This window comes from Chrysochloris asiatica, unplaced genomic scaffold (assembly GCF_000296735.1).
Source record: "Chrysochloris asiatica unplaced genomic scaffold, ChrAsi1.0 scaffold00094, whole genome shotgun sequence".
In the NCBI taxonomy this organism is placed as follows: domain Eukaryota; kingdom Metazoa; phylum Chordata; class Mammalia; order Afrosoricida; family Chrysochloridae; genus Chrysochloris; species Chrysochloris asiatica.
The window spans coordinates 7,724,769-7,744,376 of NW_006408612.1; the positions used below are offsets into that span (position 1 = coordinate 7,724,769).

Genomic DNA, 19,608 nt, shown 5'->3' on the forward strand with positions numbered 1-19,608 from the left:
ATTTCTACTAGCCAGCCTTCCATGCCCCAACTCTCTTCCCCTTAAGCGAATTTGATGAGTATTTTAAAAATATTTTTTAATCGTTTCTTAAAATAATTTAAAAAAAAAAAAAAGAGAGAGCCTGCAGAGGCCTTTGAGCAGAAATGTTTCCCCACCTGATTGGGCTCAGGGAGGAGGTGCCAGGTCTTTAGAATTCGAGTCTGCGGTGGAGGATTGCCCGCTGGAAAACAACTGAACAAAGGCGGAGGCCGCATTCACACCGCGGGTCCGAGTGCTAGGGAAGAGACTAAGAACCCAGACTTACTCAGGCACAGGCCTTAAGACAACACACGGAGGCCTTTTCAACCACCACCACCACCCCCGCAAAAAAAATGCCATTAAATCACTGAGTTCGTTTCCTTTAGTCTAGGGTGTTGGGGGTGGGATAGTCACGGAGACCACTCCCCAAAGAGAATTAAATTATTTAAAAGGAAAGCTGGTCTTTCTGTTGGGGGTTCGGGAGTTTTCCAAATCGTTCCCCCTTACTGATTCGCTCAAGTGCAAAGATCGCAGCACTACCTTTCCTTCCCTTGAGGATGTCCTAGCCAGCCGTAATTCGTAACCACTGAAAAATTCGCAAGACACAAAATGCCAGAGAAATGATGCTGAAATCTGAGGGCTCAACTTGCCTTAGCACAAAGACAATCGCGTGCTCCAAAATGCCGCAGTTCACGCGGGCCTCTTGGAAAAGAAAAAGGTTTTAGAAAGAGGAAAAAAAATGGCCCTCATCTCAGAGGGCCCACCGGGGAATGTTTTTAAGGGTTGGGGGCTTTCCCCAAAGGAGGTGAGCTGGGGAGTCTTCCGAGAGAAGGGAGGGCGGAGGCGAAATCCGGAACCGTTGTAAATATTCAGGTCTGCGTGTGTGGGGGTGTCCCTCCACCCCACCTCTCCCAGCTGCGTCCACCTCCCTCAAATATGGAGGGGAGACATGCGGCCTGTCCGATTAGTCCTAGGACAAAGGTGATCTCGCCACATTTTTTGTTTTCTTGTCGCTTTATTTGAGGAACCCATTCCGAAGGCTCTGTAGGGAAAGGACTGTCTCTGGGTGCCCCCCCTCCCTTTTCTCTTCTTTCGTTTCCTAAAAGAGCATAAATAATTAAAGTTTGGCAGAGAGGAAAAGCTTCCTTGCAGAACTGTAGTGGCAATAAATGAAATGACTCAGAATCCCTTCCCCAGTCAGCTTTTACGAGAGCTGCCAGACAGTGTCTGTTCACGTTCTCCAGATACCAGGGGCGCCCTGACAAAGTTAAGGTCAAGTTAGTGTCTTATCTTGGGTGGCTCAAAAATACCGCATCGCGTCCTGGCGCAGCGCGGAAAGCTACCTCTTTTTGAGTTGCAGGCTGCGCCCAGAGGCAGGGGTGCGCGTCCTGCGTTTCGGGTGGGGCCGCTCAGGCGGAGGACAAGGCCATATAGTGCCGGGATCTTCACGGTAGGTTCTGGAGCCTGGCGAGGGGGTCGGAAGGTTGTTTTTCCCTGGGGGCCGGAAACAGGGCTGGCCAAGGGCCGAGGAGGGGGTTGCTGCGTAAGAATGAAGTCTGCAGGGCGGGGAACGAAAGCCTTTGGCTTGTGTGGAGGAGTGGAGATCCACGCTAACGCGAGGAATGGGGCCCGCAGTCCCCTTCCCCTCTGCGCCCGCGCACGGCTGCAGATGGCGCACCCTCCCCCGCCAAAGCCCGGCTCCCGCCGTCGCCATGTCGTTGAACTTGAATGGTTCATCCTCTCCATTCCCCCCTTTGGCAGTCAGCAGGCTCCACTTTGGGGGCGGCAGATAGTCTGAGCCCGGTCCCATGCCGTGAGCAGAGAGGTGGTGCCGGAATTGTGAGCCACCCCCCACCCCCCTGCCCAGACCCCGAAAGACCTGTTCTGAGGGACCCGCCGCCGCTGCCCTGAGTCCTAAGCAGCCGTAGGACCAGTGTGCAGTGTCCAGGGAGCCATTTTAGGAGAGAGATCCAGGGCCGTCGACCAGAAGCCCGAAAGGGAGAGGTTTGGTCTGTGACTGGAGGTGGGGAAACGAATGAACGTGCCTGGGATCTGGACTGAGGAGAAGGGGTGAGCTGCTGCGAGGAGGGGGCACCCAAAGATGGACAGTTTGGGGTGGGGGAGGTTCAGTGGGTGCTCTCCAGTCGCCGCCAACCTATTTACGTAGTGTTGGGGTCGCAGAAGTGGGAGGGAGTGGAGAAGGGAGGAGAAAAGGGAGGGAAGAGAAAGAGAAGAAGGAATATCTGCCAGAAAATAGATTCTAGCTCCGACCACCCGCCTTTTCTCTGCATGGCACCAACACTGCTGAGACCTGGCCCGGAACGGAGCTAGCCCCATAGCTTGCGCCATCGACTGTGGGTCCGTGTCCCAGTGCTGAGATTGCTTGCCAAAGGGTCAGTCTCCTGTCCTTGGTCCTGGGATTTGGGATTAGGAGCTTCTTTTGGAGATACTGGTTTTTCTTTGGAAAGTGCCTTTTTCCTCAGGCAGGAGTCCAGGCCTTGCCTGAACCCATGGGCTCTGAAATCGGGCTGTTGTGGATAAGAAGCAGAGTGGGGCCTTGGAGGCGAGTGGATGGGGGCACTGAAGAACTAGCCTCTAGGCTGGTTGGCACAGAGGGGCTTGAGTTGGGAGCCAGAAACTGGAGGGAATCTCTCCATCGGAGCCAATGAACCTTCTGGGGGACCACCCTGACTGTGCCGGTCCAAAGGCGCCAGAGGGGCCTGGATGTGCTACGCAGGATAAGGTTCCAGGCCAGGCTGGAAATTCCAAGAGTTGAGAAGGGTGGTTGTTTCCTCGTGGAAGAGAGCAGGGTTCTAGGCACCTGAGAAAAGGACTCCAGATCCTTTTGTTCGCCAGACCTCCCAGCTTCCAGGGAGGCTGTGGCCAAGGGACATCCTCCTCCCTTGAGCACTAGAGGAAAGCAGTCAGAGGGAGACAGGGAGAGAGATTGTGACACACCACTTGGGGGAAGGAGAGAGAGAGAGGCTAAGAGAACAGAGCAACACGAAAGGAGCCTAGAAAAGTAAGAGAGAAAGGATGAAAGAAAGCGGGAGGCGAGAGGGCAAAATGAGAGAAAGAAAAAAGGAGAGATGAAAGAGAGAGGAGGGACAGACATGGAAGAAGGAAACCAGAGAGGGTTAGAAGACCAGGTGGGCTCAGAGGCCCAGGCACCGGTGAGCGCCTGGGAGGGGTTTGGCGTGGGATTTTTTTTGAAGCCAGCATTCCCTCCTCTGGGGTCAGAAGAGGAGAGGGCCAATTTCCTACGTGGTTAACGCGCCAAGCAGAGAAATATGTAAATCTGGGCTCACCGCGCCCCAGAGAGCGGCGCAATTACACCCCTTAAACAAGAAGCAACAAGCCCTTAGCGGGCGGGAGAGCTGCTTAGGGTGGCGGCGTCGCTGGGGAGGGAACGGCTGCAGGAAGGGGTGGGGGGTGGGAACCTCACACTCTCACACCTAGTCCCCAGTGCCAAGGGCAGGGACTCCCCCCTCCGATTGCCGCTTCTCTCCCTTCCCCCTTCCTCCTCCCTCCTCCCCCTCCCTCCTCCTCCCTGCCGGCCTCGGTCCGCGTACTTAAAGCGGCGCGGGCGGGCGGACGCGGGCGGGCGGCCCGGCCGGGCGGTGGCAGATGCGACCAGCGGTGGCAGCCGCCAGCCGCGCGCAGGTGACCGGCCTGCGGCGCAGCCTGCTCCAGAAGAGCCCAGGGAGAGCTGGCGGAGAGGGAGGCCCGTCTGCCTCCAGTGCGCGCGCGTCTCGGCGCCAGGAGCCGTCCCGGGGCGTGTTGGCTAGAGCTGATATAGATATAAGGACATTTCTCTCCATGGCGTCACGTGACATAATTACCACCAGAATCAATCAAGATGAATTGCACGTCAGCGCCCGGTGGGGATTTTTGCTTAGTTGATCCTGGCCCAAGCCTCTTGTGCAATCAATGGCTCAGGTTGGCGGCGCGGGGAGCGGCCAGGGGCTCGCCGGCGCGCACGCCGCGGAGCCATGAACGACTTTGACGAGTGCGGTCCGAGCGCAGCCAGCATGTACCTGCCGGGCTGCGCCTACTATGTGGCCCCTTCGGACTTCGCCAGCAAGCCCTCGTTCCTGTCGCAGCCGTCGTCCTGCCAGATGACTTTCCCCTACTCGTCCAACCTGGCTACACACGTCCAGCCTGTGCGCGAAGTGGCCTTCCGTGACTACGGCCTGGAGCGCGCCAAGTGGCCGTACCGCGGCGGTGGCGGAGGCGGAGGCGCGGGAGGCGGCGGCGGCGGGGGTGGCCCTGCTGGTGGCGGCGGCGGCAGCGCTGGGGGCTACGCTCCCTACTACGCGGCGGCTGCGGCAGCGGCGGCGGCGGCAGCAGCGGCGGCAGAGGAAGCGGCCATGCAGCGCGAGCTGCTCCCGCCCGCGGGCCGCCGGCCGGACGTTCTGTTCAAGGCGCCGGAGCCCGTGTGCGCAGCGCCCGGGCCACCTCATGGCCCGGCGAGCGCCGCTTCCAACTTCTACAGTGCGGTGGGTCGCAATGGCATCCTGCCGCAGGGCTTTGACCAATTCTACGAGGCAGCGCCCGGACCCCCGTTTGCTGGGCCACAGCCCCCGCCGCCGCCAGCGCCACCGCAGCCGGAAGGCACTACCGACAAGGGCGACCCCAAAGCGGGGGCTGGCGGCGGCGGCGGGAACAGCCCCTGCACCAAGACGACCCCCAGGCAGGAGTCCAAAGGGACAGCGGAAGGCGGCGATGGCGAGGGTCCCCCAGTGGAGGCGGGGGTCGAGAAAAGCGGCGGCGCAGGTAGGCGGCGGGCGCGGGAGGCCAGGCTGGGGGTCTGGGAGGGGGGGCGAGGGGCGGGGGCCTCCCTCGCTTGCGCCGTTTTATGTGCCACTTTATAAGCGTTCGAAGGGGTTTATACATCCTATAAGATTTTCCGGGCCGTTGTAAACCGTGTTTACGATAGGAAACCAATTTAGGTGGGCTTAAGATAGACTTCGAAAAGAACGTTAATCTCGGCAGAGAGCTTTTGCTCCGTTTTTTGGAGTAAAGGGGCCGCTAGAGAACAGGTCTGCCTTCTGGCGCCCAGTGCTAAGGGGAGGAGGGAGGGCAGATGTGAGTGCGGACACCGGAGCCTCTGACTTTTAAGGGAGGGGAGGGGGGAAGTTTGATCCTTGAACTGGACTTTATCCAAGCTTCTGGCTAACGCGCGCCGCTGGAGTAAAGCAAATGTCCGAGCGCGTTCGTGTCTCTCCTTCAGCCCTCCGGGTTCCAGCTCCCGGTCTGCTTCGCCCTCAGCTTCCTCACCTCAGTGCGGGGCTGGCTGTCTGTGTGTGTGTCTACGGGCGTGAACACACGTCCACGCCCGCACACTCTCGTCTGCCCTCCCATATATCATTCCCCACGACGCCTTTCAGTGGCGGCCAGGGAAGTCCCCAACGGACCAGGGCCTGGTTCTACCGTGACGACCTGGGCGGGCGGACGAGGGTGACCAAGCTGCGGTGTCTCTTAACCCTCTGGTCTCTTTACCTTGCAGTGGCCCCCCAGAGGTCCCGGAAAAAGCGCTGTCCCTACACCAAGTACCAGATCCGCGAACTGGAACGCGAGTTTTTCTTTAACGTGTACATAAACAAAGAGAAGAGACTCCAACTTTCTCGAATGCTAAACCTCACTGACCGGCAAGTCAAAATCTGGTTCCAGAATCGCAGGATGAAAGAAAAGAAATTAAACAGAGACCGTCTGCAGTATTTCACTGGAAACCCCTTATTTTGAGAGCTCCAGGAAGCGCCCCCTAAAACCTCCAACCCCCACTCATCCATCCACCCTCTTCCGCACCAGCCTACTCTCCCCAGGCCCAAGGTTCTTGGGTTTAATGACGCTTCTTCTCTATGGAATTCCACGAGATTCCGATTCCTTCCCACGGTCAACTCAGGACCTCCCAGCGACCACTGCAGCCTGCGGACGAGGCCGGGGACTTGGCCGAGCGGATCCTAATAAGGGGAAAATGGTAAATGCAAAAGTCCCTTTACAATTTTACCGCCAATGTGATGTTGTTGTTCCTCCCCTCTCCCAATCCTCGTGGAGAAGCGGTGGGAACTGTAGGGAGTTAGGCCGCTGAGCTAGAAGGCGCCGGTGTTTTGTTCTGCGTTTAAAGACGCCCCCCCCCCACCTTCGATGAACGCAGATTATTTAAACTCTGGGAAATATACCTTTGGTCTGTCATATCAAGGCATGAGTCACTGTCTTTTTTGTATGAATAAATGGTTTCTAGTAAAATGGAGGTTACAACTTCAATGCACTGTATGAATTTTCCTCTTTGTAGAAGTTTAGTGTTCAATTAGGCTATTCTAGTGGCCAGAGTCCCCCTCCCCCATGAAACCAAAAAACTGGGTGAAATGCTTTCTAATCTCAAAGAAATAAGGGCTGTGATATTTCCCCTCCAGGCTATACACGGGTTTGTAAAATCACTTATTGAGGATGAGACCCAGCCATGCTGATACTGCCTTCTCCAGACCACAAGACTGGCAAGCAGGACCCTAAAGAGAAATTCCTCTACTAATCTAGTGAACTTGGGATTTCTAAGAAGACAAGAAACTATTTTTAAAATTGGTTAGAAAATCCAAATTCCCTTTTAACAGCTGTCAAGAAATCTGAGTTCCTTAAAACAAGAAACCAAAAGTAGAACCCTACATTAAAAAAAAAAAAAAAAAGTTTGCTAACAGCAAGTGGATGGAAAGGGATTGAGTCTTTGCTCTTGTCATTTGGGCCTGGAGTAAGGAAGGTAAACCCCTTCCATGGACTAGGGGCCACAGACTCACTTCTCACTGCCTTTATAGCTTCAAGTTACAGAATGTGGCAAAGGCTGTGCTATGCTTTATGTTGTAGGGCCAGGCCAGGCTGTTTACAAAACCTTGAACTGTCTAGACAACACCATAAAAACCAAAGTTCTAAACAGCTTAATTGGGTTATATTATACACCTTCTGGTGGGCCCAAAGGAGATTTCCGCAATGTGCAATAAACTGGAGGAGTGAGAAAAGCTTTTCTTTCTCTGAAAAGAGTAAAGTGGATCTTATGACTCTTAACTTCTCATAAACTCAAGTATTAAACAAAAAAAAAATCCATAAGCACCTTATGCATTTTCTGAAGAGGCATGCATTTCTAAATGGAAAAAAAAAATTTTAATTGCTAAGTCTTCTTTTTCTTTCTTCTTTTTTTTTTTTTTAAGAAGAAAAACATAAGTGTATAAGTGTATGCCTTTGAACTTCTAAAATGTCAAGGTCATCACCTTTAACCTTTCTGAATAATTAGGCGCCTTAAGGTTCTTCTGTGATTTTCAGCTGCCACCCACTCTCTCACACACATGCTCACACACAACCAGACCCCCACACACATTTATGGCCACACAGAATCGTATTTGGGCTCACCATAAATCTAACCAAATTCCTAGTTTCAGAATCAATAATCCTCATTTCCCTTCAAACACTTGTATAATCCAATAGCATTTCACTTGTTTTTAAAATGCTGATTAGATTAAAATGCTGTCCAGTGATGTTTTCAATACCGTTATGAAATGCTGGGGGTGTGTTTAGGGGGAGTCTTAGATAATGGTTCCATTTGCTCTAATGAAGAGCCACAGTTTTCAAAGCAGGCATTGGGAAGAGGGAATTCTGTTCAGACTTAAGCCTTCCTTATATTTGAACACAGTTTGTCACCTTGTCAAGTAAATGATTGCACTTTCTATGATATGAAACAAAAGAAAACTATATATTTGAATAATATAGAATAGATATAAGTATATATAGATATGTGTAAAAGAAGATATATGTATATAAAGCATTTTTCAACCTTTGGTAAAAGAAAAAAATAGAAACAAAGCCTACAATTGAATAATTTCGTTCCGAAGGAGATTCCTTTGTTTAGAATTCTGGGCAACCTATAAAATGTCAATGCCCTTGTAGTATGAACGTTCCAGGATCTTAAAGCTGGTTTTATTTTTTTCTTTTCCCCATCTATCTTAAAAAAAAAAAACAAACCCAAAAAACCCTGCGTTCTAAATGCAGCAAGCTTGTGTGCCCAACGCTAAAAGGCAAGCAGAACCCATGAGCTGTATTTTGCCGTCTGCAGGACCTTAGAGAGCCACACGGGGGCGCACTCACGTTCCATAAACTGCGTTTGGCCAAGGGGCCGCGGTTCCTTGCATTTCCAATACTGAATTCTAATAGGTGATCTCAATCCGTTAGAAATAGGCTGTGGCTAAGGTGTTTGCTGATTGTTTGTTCTAAGCAGCCAGGAGGTGTGGGAAATTGTATAAAGACGGGGAGGGGGGAGGGGGGAGGAATAAAGTAGATTCTTGAAACAGGCGATTGCCTAATTGTTGTCTCCTTAAGGCTGTTGCAAAAAGAATACTATGATACAACTCGGTGATGTTAAGAAGGTGTTTTAAAAGAGAAATATGTGCATTTTGAAATTGGTCTTGGCTACTGCGAATTAGTGAAACGAAGAAAAACTGGTTTTCTCGTCAATTTGAGGTTGGACATAGATGTGAGGATCCCACCCTCAAAAACCCATTTCGCTTTGAGAAATCTCTGACCGCTTGGAATGATTAAAAGTCTTTTGTTTAAGAGAGATCAGGCCGCCGGCATCCTAGTTGAGTGTGGTTTCAGGGGGAAAGAGATGCGCGCGTTGGGAACCAGGAGTTCGTTCTGGGCGAGAGAGACTGGCGCACGGGACCGTCCTTAGTTAGCAATCTGGATGCGCGGGCATGGTTGTGGTTTGGGCGTCATGGCAGACTGGCTTGCTGCGGTCGCGGGAGGCGGCAGGCTGTCCCCGGTAATGTTTACACCCCCAAGGTGCTGCGGAGCGAGGAACGTATTTGAAGCAACTGAGCTTTGCGTTTGACAAAAGCCTGGCCACCCTTCCAAACTGTCCACTGCCTTGGGGTGCAAAATTTTATTTTGGTACTGGTAGTCGGAAGCCAGCCGTTTTCTTCCCGCTAGTCTCCCCAATAAGGCCTCTGGGTTTTGTGAAGGCCTGTGTCCCTGTCTGCGCGTTCTAAAGTGACTGCCCGTTTCCCCTTGAAGTTCATTGTAAAAGCGCCTGCAGCCCCCCCCCCCCCCCCCCCCCCCCGGGATAAACTCCCGCTGTTTCTGTCTCCCCCAACCCTCCCAGGGTTTTTCGCCCAGGGCTCGCCCGTCCATCCCCTGAGCTGACATCAACTTGAGCAAGGAGTTGGGGTGCCTTGAATATGGTGGTGAGGCGCCGGGCGAGAGGCGTGCATGTTCCCAGGCTGCCGCCTGTCTGACAGTGAGTTCAGTTTAGCTATTGTGAAGCGGCGCAATCAACGTGGGATGAGAAGATTTCCTCCCAAAATTATCGTTGTGTTCCTCCTTAGGCGGCCCCAACTGCAGTTTGTGTGGCAGTGTCAGGCCCTTGGCCTTGGTCAGCAGCCGCGCTCGGACCGCGGCTGTTTGGCGGGTTGGTAGTTTCTTTCCTCCAGGCAGCGCCCTGAACGGGCCAGGACCACTGAGTGCTGCAAACCTGTCCACTCTTAACCATTTAAGGCGTGTGGAACTCGTATAGGGTGGCCATGGTTACCGAGGCACCCTGACTAGAGGAGAAATGGCCAAGTGGGAGCCTTTTGTGTCTGTCACGGAAAAACTTGCAGCCGCTAGCCCTTTTGCAAGTCTTGGTAGACCCTGCAGTGTGCTGATGACTCTATCAGCTTCCCCATTTGTCCCTTAGCGTCTCTTTACTCTGGCCAGGACTCACACATTATAATCCAAAGAAGCTTTTCATTTGTTCCTGGCCACTAGCAGCACCCCCAGCCCCAAGTGGCAGAGCGCCCAGACCACTCAATGTCCGAATTCAGGGTGACTTTAGGAACCCCCAGGTTTGCTTAGGCCCAAGACCACAATTCTTCCGAAATGCAGGAGCACCAAGATGAAAGCCACTTCTTGATTACAAATGCTAATTCCTTGCTAAAGGGATCCTTTGCATTTTTCCCTGGAAAGAACTGTGCCAGAGAGAACGGTGTCGCGGTACAGATATGGGTGTTCATCTCTTTTATGGTATAATATTAATTTATTATTAGTGACACATGCTCTGAGTAATCTAAAGGTGATCAAAACAGCAGCTACTTTGAATACTCAAATACGCAAAATAAAGGCTGGCCTTCAAAATCGCTGCCTTTTCATTATATTTGTTTCATCTCAGCATTAAAGACTTAGGCAAACGTTCTATCCTTCCAAGTCTGTCATTTGCTTTATTTCTATTTTAATGTTGTTGTTGTTGTTGTTTAATGCTTTAAAAATATCCCTCTCAAAATTTGGTAGGTTCTGGCCTCAAGGAGATAGTCTGAAGACAGAAATAAAAAAATAAAAAAATTATATTGAAATTTGTGAGAATAGATTTTAGATTATATCTGATACCTACACAGGATATTTCCCCCCCCTGTGAGTACAGAAGAGACATACTTAAAACCAAATCCAATATAGGCGTGACTTTGGAGTTGACACAGAAAAGCCCCTCATTTCAGGATGCAAATTCTGTCTGCTCTCCCTGGCTCACTGCAGACCTGCCGGCTCTGCTTAGGAATCCATTGTTTTTAACCTGGATGTTTTGTTCATGTATAAATAAAGATTATAAAAGCACATTTGATGGGCATAAAATTCTTGATTAAATTGAACAGCCTTGCCTCTCATGGAAAAGAGAGAATTGGGCAAATCGTGCTCTTGTTAGTTGGCCCAACCAAGATGCAAAGGGGAGAGAGTGCTGAACCGCCAGGCGAATGTGTGGGCGAAGCCATGAGCCCGTGTAGTGGGCACTTTGTCCAGCCCTGGGCACACTGGGCCATGGCGTGGATCCTGATCTCCGTGCTGTGAGAAAGCAATTTTCAGCCCATGAGCAGTGGCTGTTAGCTCTGGGTAGGACCTTAACAGACCAGTCAAAAACTGTTTTTTAACCCTGCCGCCCCCCCAACCTCCCACCCCAGCTTAAAAGCAACCACCTCTGAAGAAAAGTGATGTTTAAACCTCGGGCTTCATTGGCAGTTAGAGGCGCCAGACTTTTAACCTGACAATGATGTTGTATTTGAACAGCTGCGTAAAGGTTTAAAAGGTCTGTCTCATTGCCACCTTGGAGTTTTTTAAAGGGCTTATTGTTTGGGTGTGCTCACTGTTAGGGGACAGGAGGGGACAGGACAGTCTGACTTCCACCAGGCTAGGGAAGATTCCTGGGGAGGGGGAGCAGTCAAAGGGTTTGTTGGAAACGGTTTTTGTGAAGGAGCAGCCAAGTCTATTCTACTCCTCAGAATGCTGGAGCACTTAAATAACTAAAGATCTGTTCTGCTGAAGCAGAAACCCAGTTTGTCCACAAGTTCAGCCTCTGGGCCTGAAATCCAAGGCCAGTCCATGCCCAGGCGGGTATGAGAAGAGAACATGGATGCCCTGTTCAGAGAACTGGTTCACTGTTAGAGTTTCTGGGGCTCTTTCCCTTGTTGGCATCCACGAAGGGAGCCCAGGATGCCTAAGGGTGGCTCCTGTGCTTGGGCCTGGACCCCAGGATCCAGGCAGGCCTTTGGAAATCAAGGTTAAAGCTCCCCGCTGATGCCCCGAGGCCAGAGCTTCCGCAGGGCCTCTCGCCAGCCTGCAACCAGCCAACGGGAGGAAGTTGTTGAAGTTTCTCATAAAACTGTTAGTTTCCATGGTGGTGATGGTGGGTCTATAATGAGCTAGACCACAACCCCAGACCAAATCCTCTTTATATAACTTTCTTATGTCAAAGAAAACTGAGCGCTAAGATCCCCCACACACACCTTTTTTCTCCCTCTTTCTCTCTTATCAAACAAAAGCTTGTCAAATAATTTTAGAAACTGTCCAGAACTATAAAACTCAACTTCTGACAAAAGTATAGCTTTTCATATTTGACAATTTGTGTTAAAACAAAAATTGACCTTCTGGTTAGTAGCGAAGGGGGAAAAATCAATAGTATAATTTTCAATAATTCAGAAAGTGAACGCCATTATGCTAAATCTTAACTATTAATCTTATCCTTTACAAAGTCTCGATTGATTTGTTAATAAAATATCTTCCCGTGTGTGGCAACGGCGGGTATAACTCTTTTAAAACCTTCAGAAGCAAGAAAATTACCAAGTAGCCCAAGAATGTAGATGAGAATTTTATCGATTGCCCTGATTCTTCTTAATATGTATTAATAAATTCCACAACCTTTTGTACCTTGCACTTGTCAGAAGCCAACGCTTTTACAAAATCCATAAAAGGAAAACATATTTTTCTTTGCAGAAGAACCAAATGACATCTTTGCATCTCTCTCCTTGCCGCCTGGCCAGTATCCTAAAACTTGTGGAGTTTCAGAGCAAGTTTTCCCCGCTTTTCTTTGAAATTTCTCTTCTTTCTCTTATCATTCCTTCCTTCCTTCCTGCTGTCTGTTATCAGGGTGTGAGAGAAAACCTTGGTTTCCTTGTCCTGCTGGGAGCCTGAGGGACGCTTTCGCGGATGGCGAACTGTTGGGGAAGGATTGTCCCCTGGCTGTAGGCTCCCTGCAGGCCGGCCCATAGAGGTCGGGATGCGGTTCTTCCGAGCGCCAGAGTTCGGGGAGCCCCCCTGGACGCGGAGAGGCCAGACGCCAGAGTGGACGGGCCGAGAGAGAGGGCAGCGCCGGGGCAGGAATGGTCCTGGAGGCTCTGGGGCCGACGGTTTTGTGGCGACTCGGCCCTCACCGCCCTTCTCTCTGCTCCCAGGGACTTTGGTCAGCGCTTTTGCGCAAGGGCTCTTTTCTGTGAATCCCCGAGGTAAAATGTGTCAGAGCCCAGCAAACTGGACTCACCTTCCCCGACTGCCAGGACCTAAATTTATCAGCTCTCATCCCCCCACCCGGCTATCTCGGTCCCGGTCCTCTCGGGCGCGCTCTGCTTGGGTGTGTGCGGGGAATACTTTGCTTCTCGGTGCTGGCGACAGGGCGCTCCGGCTTCCCCACCCGCGCGTGGTCTCTCAAAGGCCCTTTCGATCGAGCCTCTCCTTCCGCCGGCCGAGCCCGGAGATCGGGGCGGAGGACGCGAGTGGGACCAGCGGGCTAAGAGCCCTAGGGAGGCGGGCTGGCGAGCGGCGGAGAGCGCTGGGTCGGTTGTTTTCAGCGCGCACTATCGCGGGCGCGTAGTAGATGTCGCTGTTGTCCATGCTTACGCGGCCAGCCTGCCGGGCTCCAGAGCACGTGACCCGCGAGGAGGCTGCGGCTCAAGGCCATTTTCAAATCTCATTGGCTTGGTTGTCATGTGGTCGACAGAGGCATCCACAATTACACGGGGAATGTTTTCCTAGAGATGTCAGCCTACAAAGGACACAATCTCTCTTCTTCAAATTCCTCCCCAAAATGTCCTTTCCCAACAGCTCTCCTGCTGCTAATACTTTTTTAGTAGATTCCTTGATCAGTGCCTGCAGGAGTGACAGTTTTTATTCCAGCAGCACCAGCATGTACATGCCACCACCTAGCGCAGACATGGGGACCTATGGAATGCAAACCTGTGGACTGCTCCCATCTTTGGCCAAAAGAGAAGTGAACCACCAAAATCTGGGTATGAATGTGCATCCTTATATACCTCAAGTAGACAGTTGGACAGACCCGAACAGATCTTGTCGAATAGAGCAACCTGTTACACAGCAAGTCTCCACTTGCTCCTTCACCACCAACATTAAGGAAGAATCCAATTGCTGCATGTATTCCGATAAGCGGAACAAACTCATTTCTGCTGAGGTCCCTTCGTACCAGAGGCTGGTCCCTGAGTCCTGTCCCGTTGAGAACCCCGAGGTTCCAGTCCCGGGATATTTTAGACTGAGTCAGACCTACGCCACCGGGAAAACCCAAGAGTACAATAACAGCCCCGAAGGCAGCTCCACTGTCATGCTCCAGCTCAACCCTCGCGGTGCGGCCAAGCCGCAGCTCTCGGCCGCCCAGCTGCAGATGGAGAAGAAGATGAGCGAGCCCGCCAGCGGCCAGGAGCCCGTCAAAGTCTCCCAGGTGGAAAGTCCTGAGGCCAAGGGAGGCCTGCCGGAGGAGAGGAACTGCCTGGCCGAGGTCTCCGTGTCCAGCCCCGAAGTGCAGGAGAAGGAAAGCAAAGGTCGGTATGAACAGAGTTGCCACCCCAGCGGGGCGCGCAGCCCGGCAACTCGGCGGAGAGGGAGTTCGCCCGGGTGCCCTGCTCCAAGCTCTGGGCAGCCAGGCGGGCGCCCAACTCAGCAGGTGCTGCTCATCCGGCTTTTAGAGGGGGCGATGCCCGCCTGGAGATGCCTCCCCGCTGCCCTGACCCTCCCCATCGGTCCGGGGTCCACGCCGATGGCGCCGGGACAGAAAGGGAGGGCTTGCCTGCCGGGGATTTTTATTTATTTTCCTGAGCTAGAGAGAAACGCAACAAAGAGCGCAAAGAACTGCGGCTCATAAACACCGCCCAGAGCCTCCTTTCTCCCGCTCAGAGTTGCATCCCCAGCTTTGCTTTACGCCCAGTGACGATTTTTAGGCTATTCAAGGCACCGTGTTTGTGTTCAGATGTATACACCCCGCTTCCTGCGAGCTTGGTGCGGGTGGTGGGGGCGGCGAGGAGTGTGAACTGGCCAGAGTAGGTCGGTGCTTGGGCTAGATCACAGCGCTTCCTGGGCAGGATAACCTTGGCTTTGTCTGGGGAAAGCGTCATCCGCAAAGGGGGCAAAGGCGAAGGGGGGAATGGGACCCACTTACCCCACCCGCAGGGCCAGCCTTAGGGCTAGACTATGGGAAAGAACCCACCGCTTTGGCTTTTTGAGAAGGGATCCTGCTCTGGAGCCCCTCTCCCACTTCTCAGAAGGTGGGTCACAGTAAGAGCTACAAATCTGGAGGAAATGCTTTTGTGAGGGGGTGGAGGGCCCCAGAAATCCAGGGGACTGCAACAATACTAAGGCAGGGTGGAGAAGGTGAACTAGCTTCCTCATTTACCTTTCCAAGGAGAGTGATCACCTAGAAAGCTGACGGAGAGTTCCCCCGCCTAGGAGGAGAGGAAGCATCCACGGACTGAGGGACCTCAAGGCTGAAGTGGGTTTGGCAGGCTTGATTTGAATGTGACTCAGTCCACGCTGGCCCTCCTATGAGCTGACAGAATGTTGCTTGGAAGATCTAGGAAAGTTTACTATTATACTAATGTTTTGTGTAAATCTGTATGTTTGGTGTAAATTGAGAAATGTAGAGGGCAAGAGTGCCCTCCTATTGCGTCCTTTTGGGCATTTCACTTTACTCTGATATTAACTGAAAGTCCCTTCCATGGCCCACCTCGTGTGAATAATGTTTAATATCAGCATTTCCCAAAGCAGCCTGGCTGGCAGCAGGGTCATGGCCAAGGGTACATTTCAACAGACTGAAAGGGGGGAAAAAATCTTGATTTTCTTTCTTCTTCTCCCTTTAATTTTGTTAGAGGAAATCAAGTCTGATACTCCAACCAGCAACTGGCTCACTGCAAAGAGTGGCAGAAAGAAGAGGTGCCCTTACACTAAGCACCAAACGCTGGAATTAGAAAAAGAATTCTTGTTCAATATGTACCTCACCCGTGAGCGCCGCCTAGAGATCAGTAAGAGCGTTAACCTCACCGACAGGCAGGTCAAGATTTGGTTTCAAAACCGCCGAATGAAACTCAAGAAGATGAGCCGCGAAAACCGGATCCGAGAACTGACCGCCAACCTCACCTTCTCTTAGGTCTAAGGCCGGGCTGAGGCCAGGATCGAAGAGGAAGCACCGCGTTCCGGGGTCGAATGCTGGAGAACTGGGAAGGCGGAAACAAAATCTTCATCGCTCTTAGTTTTTTTGTTTTGTTTTGTTTTTCCTACTAGAATGTGACTTTGGGGTCATTCTGTTCGTGCTGCAAGTGATCTGTAATCCCTATAAGTGTATATATGTGTGTGTATATATATATATGTATATATGTGTGTGTATATATATATATACACATATATATATACACAAACATATATATATAACTAGCACGTGTAATTTATTATTTTTTCCATCGTAATGCAGGGTAATTATTACTGCGCATTTTCATTTGGATCTTAACTTATTGGAACTGTAGTGGCATCCATCCATCCACCCAGCAATGTGACTCTTTCATGTTTTTCCTAACACAAAAGGTCTGTCTTGTGGCTAGTTCATGATCTCATGGCATTTTGAATACATCCAGTACTTTAAAAATTATATATATATATATACATACATACATACATATGTGTATATATATAGGTAAACCCACAAGCTTTGGGGGAGGGGGACTTTTAAAAAGCACATTACAATGTACTTTTCACAAATAAATTTAGCGTTTGTCTTTGGTGAGATGGAATATTGATAACTTATGCCTTGTAGCCTTTCCCTTGTGGTGCATCTGTGGTTTGGTAGAAGTACAACAACACCTTGCCCTTTCTGTGCATGTTATGGTTGCATGTATAATGCAATAAACTCTGGAAACAAGTTCGCTCTATCTGCTTTCTGGAATGGAAATGTGTTAGGGTGAAAATGAAAGCTTTCCGTGAGATTATCTTCCTGTTAAACTGCCTGTTTGGGGCTGTGGGTAGGGGGTTGATAAAGAGCAAGGGAGGAGAAATGAGATGGAGAAGCTGGAGGCTGGCGACCTAGGGAATAAAATTGGGCAGTGCCAAAGGCGGAGTGATAATCCAGCCTGCCTGGGCTGCTTCCACAGTTCTGGAGAAAGATAGTCCTCTCTCCTCTCACCCCACTCCTCAAAGCTAGTCACACAATTGTACTTTCTATGGGTGTAAGTTTCCCTCTAGTCTTCACTCTAGTTACTGCCTGGTTAAGTATGCCTAGACCTGGGGCTGTTTCTTTCCCACTCCCCTCAAAGTTGCCCACTTTGTGCCAGATTTTGACTGTGTTCTTTACAATGCTTCCAGTGGGGTCATTGGTGATTTCTGGTGGGGTCATTGGTGATTTCTGGTTGCCATGCCTTTTATCAGAGTTTGGATTGAAATCAGTCTTGCCCACCTGGAAGCAGTGAGACCTCCAATCTAGGCGATAAAACAAACAGCAGCTTAGCACTGCATCTTCTCCCTTTCCCTCGCCCCAACCAAACACAAGATGATAGCCCAGCCCCATTGCAGCTGAGTTGGGTGCTGTTTTCCACCCCACTCTGCCTTGGGTTCCTTGTGGAAGAAGTTTTTAGGTTTGCCTTTTAAAGACCATCATGAATTTTTTAAAAAAGAAGAAAAGACTCGTCCCAGTCAATCGTCTTCTTCTTGTTGACAAAATACTGGTCGGAGTCACTGTAAATGGGAGGCAAGGAAATGAACGAAGTGTGGCAGAAAGAGAATTTGCAAATGAACATAATTTCCCATGAAGTCCAATGTTTCAGCTTCCTCCATAGCTGGGGAAACTTGGGCCAAGTTTCTGGAACTTTAGCAGAATCCCAGTCCAAGAGAACAGACTGCTCAGGTCTAACCCAGGAGAAGGGAGGAGAAGCCTTGGGGAGAAGAGCTTACAGAATTTGTACCTCAGGTTGTGCTGTGGTTTCAAAGGGTCTCTTTGACAGTCCCAGGTATTTTCACAAAACAGGTCCCTTGCATTTTTTTTCCTCTTTTGCTAAAAACAGTCTTTTAGGTGCTCTAAACGTGAGGACTTTCTCCCAGAAAACATGGGGACACATTTTAAGTTTTAAACATATGAAAATCAGGAACCTTCCTGAGTTCTATAGAGAGCCATTTTCTGGAAGCTGGAGCTGCCAGGCTGGAAACACTAAAATCCATCTGACCTAAACTTCCTTTGGTTTAGGGAAAGCTCCTTTGAACTTGCTGCTTCTCCCAGCACCATTAGTTGTTGACAGGGGGCCATGTTTCGGAGGAAAACCTGTACTTCACAGGCAAAAGCAGTTCCTCTGGAACAAAATCAGAAAGCCACTGGCAATGCCATCAACCAGGCCATAAGTAACCATTTCCTACTTTCTTTTCTGGGGCTCGAGGTGAGCAGGGAGCTTATGAGAGTGCACTGGGCAACTTGTAGAGCGCACAAGATGCTCTCTGCAACGGCGCCGGAGCAAGCCGCTTTTGTCTCTGCTCCTAGCCGGCCTCTTTTGAGGCTTTGTACCATGGATTTGGGAGTGACAATGGGCATTTCCCTCAGATTCAAGGCTACCTAGTCTTATCTCTGGACACAAAAACAAAACAAAATAAAAATTAGGAGTAACCCTAAGACCAGGCCTTTCGGTGGGATTTTTCAGACATCCCCGAATCCACTCGGAGGGTCCCTTAGTGCGAACGTCGCGAAGCCACCCTGTCTGGGTAGACGCAGCTCATCTCATTGAGGCAGGGCCGCCGAGGCGCCGGCATTTGGGCTCTGTGGTGTGTTCTCTTCTAGGACCCTTCCCAACAACCGCGGATGCGGAGATGAGCGTCCTGGCCGCTGTTACGGATGTGCTTCCGACTCACCGCCCGCTGGCCCTTCCTAGAGTGAACAGAAGCCCCAGCTCCCCCGGCCACAGCGCAGCCCTGGGCCGCGGCGTGTGCTCAGCCTCACGTCGGGGGGTTTGTGGCCGAGCGCACGCGTGTGTGTAAGTGTGGCGGGGGAGGGGGCCCTCCGAGCTGCTCCATCCGTCCGTTTTATTAGGGACACATTAATCTATAATCAAATACACCTCATAAAAATTTTATTGAAAGGCATAATATCATTACAGAGGTCTTCCACCTGTTTTAAACAACAGACAAGCTGTAAGCGAGAGTGTGTGCGGGGGAGGGGGGCTTGGGTAGGAGAGGATCGCGGGGAGAAGATCTCCCCCCTCAGGCGCCGAGAGACCGCTCCAAAAGCCAGCCCAGCCTCGAGCCGCCCCGGCCAGGCGCGCCTGGCTACTCTAGGCTGAACGCTCCGGGCGCCCCAGAGCTGGGGAGCCAGTGTCGGGGGTCCAGACTGCAGGACCAGAGCGGCCAGAGGAGGCGAAGAAATAGTCCCCAGCGCCTCCTCCGGCTAAGGCTGGACCTGTCGTCCCAGCCACCACCACGCGGGCCAGGCCGGGCCAGGCGCCTAAGCCTACCCGGCGGGCTCTAATTACGCGCTTATGTTGATGATGATTTAGGAAAAAAAAAAAAAAAAAAAAAAAAACCGCAGCAGCCCCCAGTTTAGCGGACGGATTTACTCCGGGTATTGGTAAATATGATCACGTGGGCCGCGCGACCAATGGTGGAGGCTGCAGCCTGCGAACTAGTCGGCGGCTCCGGCGCCGGAGGGGAGCGGCGCGGCGGCGGGCAGTGTAACCTTGGGTGGGAGCGCTCGGTGCCTCAAAATGTCCTCCAGTGGCACCCTCAGCAACTACTACGTGGACTCGCTCATAGGCCATGAGGGCGACGAGGTGTTCGCGGCGCGCTTCGGGCCTCCAGGGCCTGGCGCGCAGGGCCGGCCCGCAGGTGTGGCCGACAGCCCGGCCGCCGCCGCTGAGTTCACTTCGTGTAGTTTTGCCCCCAAATCGGCCGTGTTCTCCGCCGCGTGGTCCGCGGTGCCCGCCCAGCCCCCGGCGGCGGCGGCGATGAGTGGCCTGTACCACCCATATGTGCCCCGGGTAATTATTACTGCGCATTTTCATTTGGATCTTA

At 51.5% G+C, this 19,608-nt stretch overlaps 3 protein-coding genes across 3 annotated transcripts in view; all 3 read left to right on the top strand.

The window, feature by feature from the left end:
* The first annotated feature begins 4,010 nt into the window (after positions 1–4,010).
* On the top strand, positions 4,011–6,219 carry HOXD11 (homeobox D11). Its single transcript, XM_006866667.1, has 2 exons — positions 4,011–4,794; positions 5,528–6,219. Exons 1-2 carry the CDS (start codon positions 4,011–4,013, stop codon positions 5,761–5,763), a joined length of 1,020 nt encoding a protein of 339 aa, XP_006866729.1. The 3' UTR covers positions 5,764–6,219.
* Positions 6,220–13,334: 7,115 nt separating this feature from the next.
* HOXD10 (homeobox D10) lies at positions 13,335–15,781 on the top strand. Its single transcript, XM_006866668.1, has 2 exons — positions 13,335–14,123; positions 15,444–15,781. Exons 1-2 carry the CDS (start codon positions 13,379–13,381, stop codon positions 15,719–15,721), a joined length of 1,023 nt encoding a protein of 340 aa, XP_006866730.1. The 5' UTR covers positions 13,335–13,378; the 3' UTR covers positions 15,722–15,781.
* A 3,499-nt stretch (positions 15,782–19,280) lies between these two features.
* HOXD9 (homeobox D9) overlaps positions 19,281–19,608 on the top strand; it is a 1,423-nt gene continuing 1,095 nt past the window's right edge. Inside the window, exon 1 of the mRNA XM_006866697.1 lies at positions 19,281–19,574. Within this exon, the coding sequence (XP_006866759.1) occupies positions 19,302–19,574 (273 nt within the window). The 5' untranslated portion in view covers positions 19,281–19,301. The remainder of the gene's footprint in view (positions 19,575–19,608) is intronic.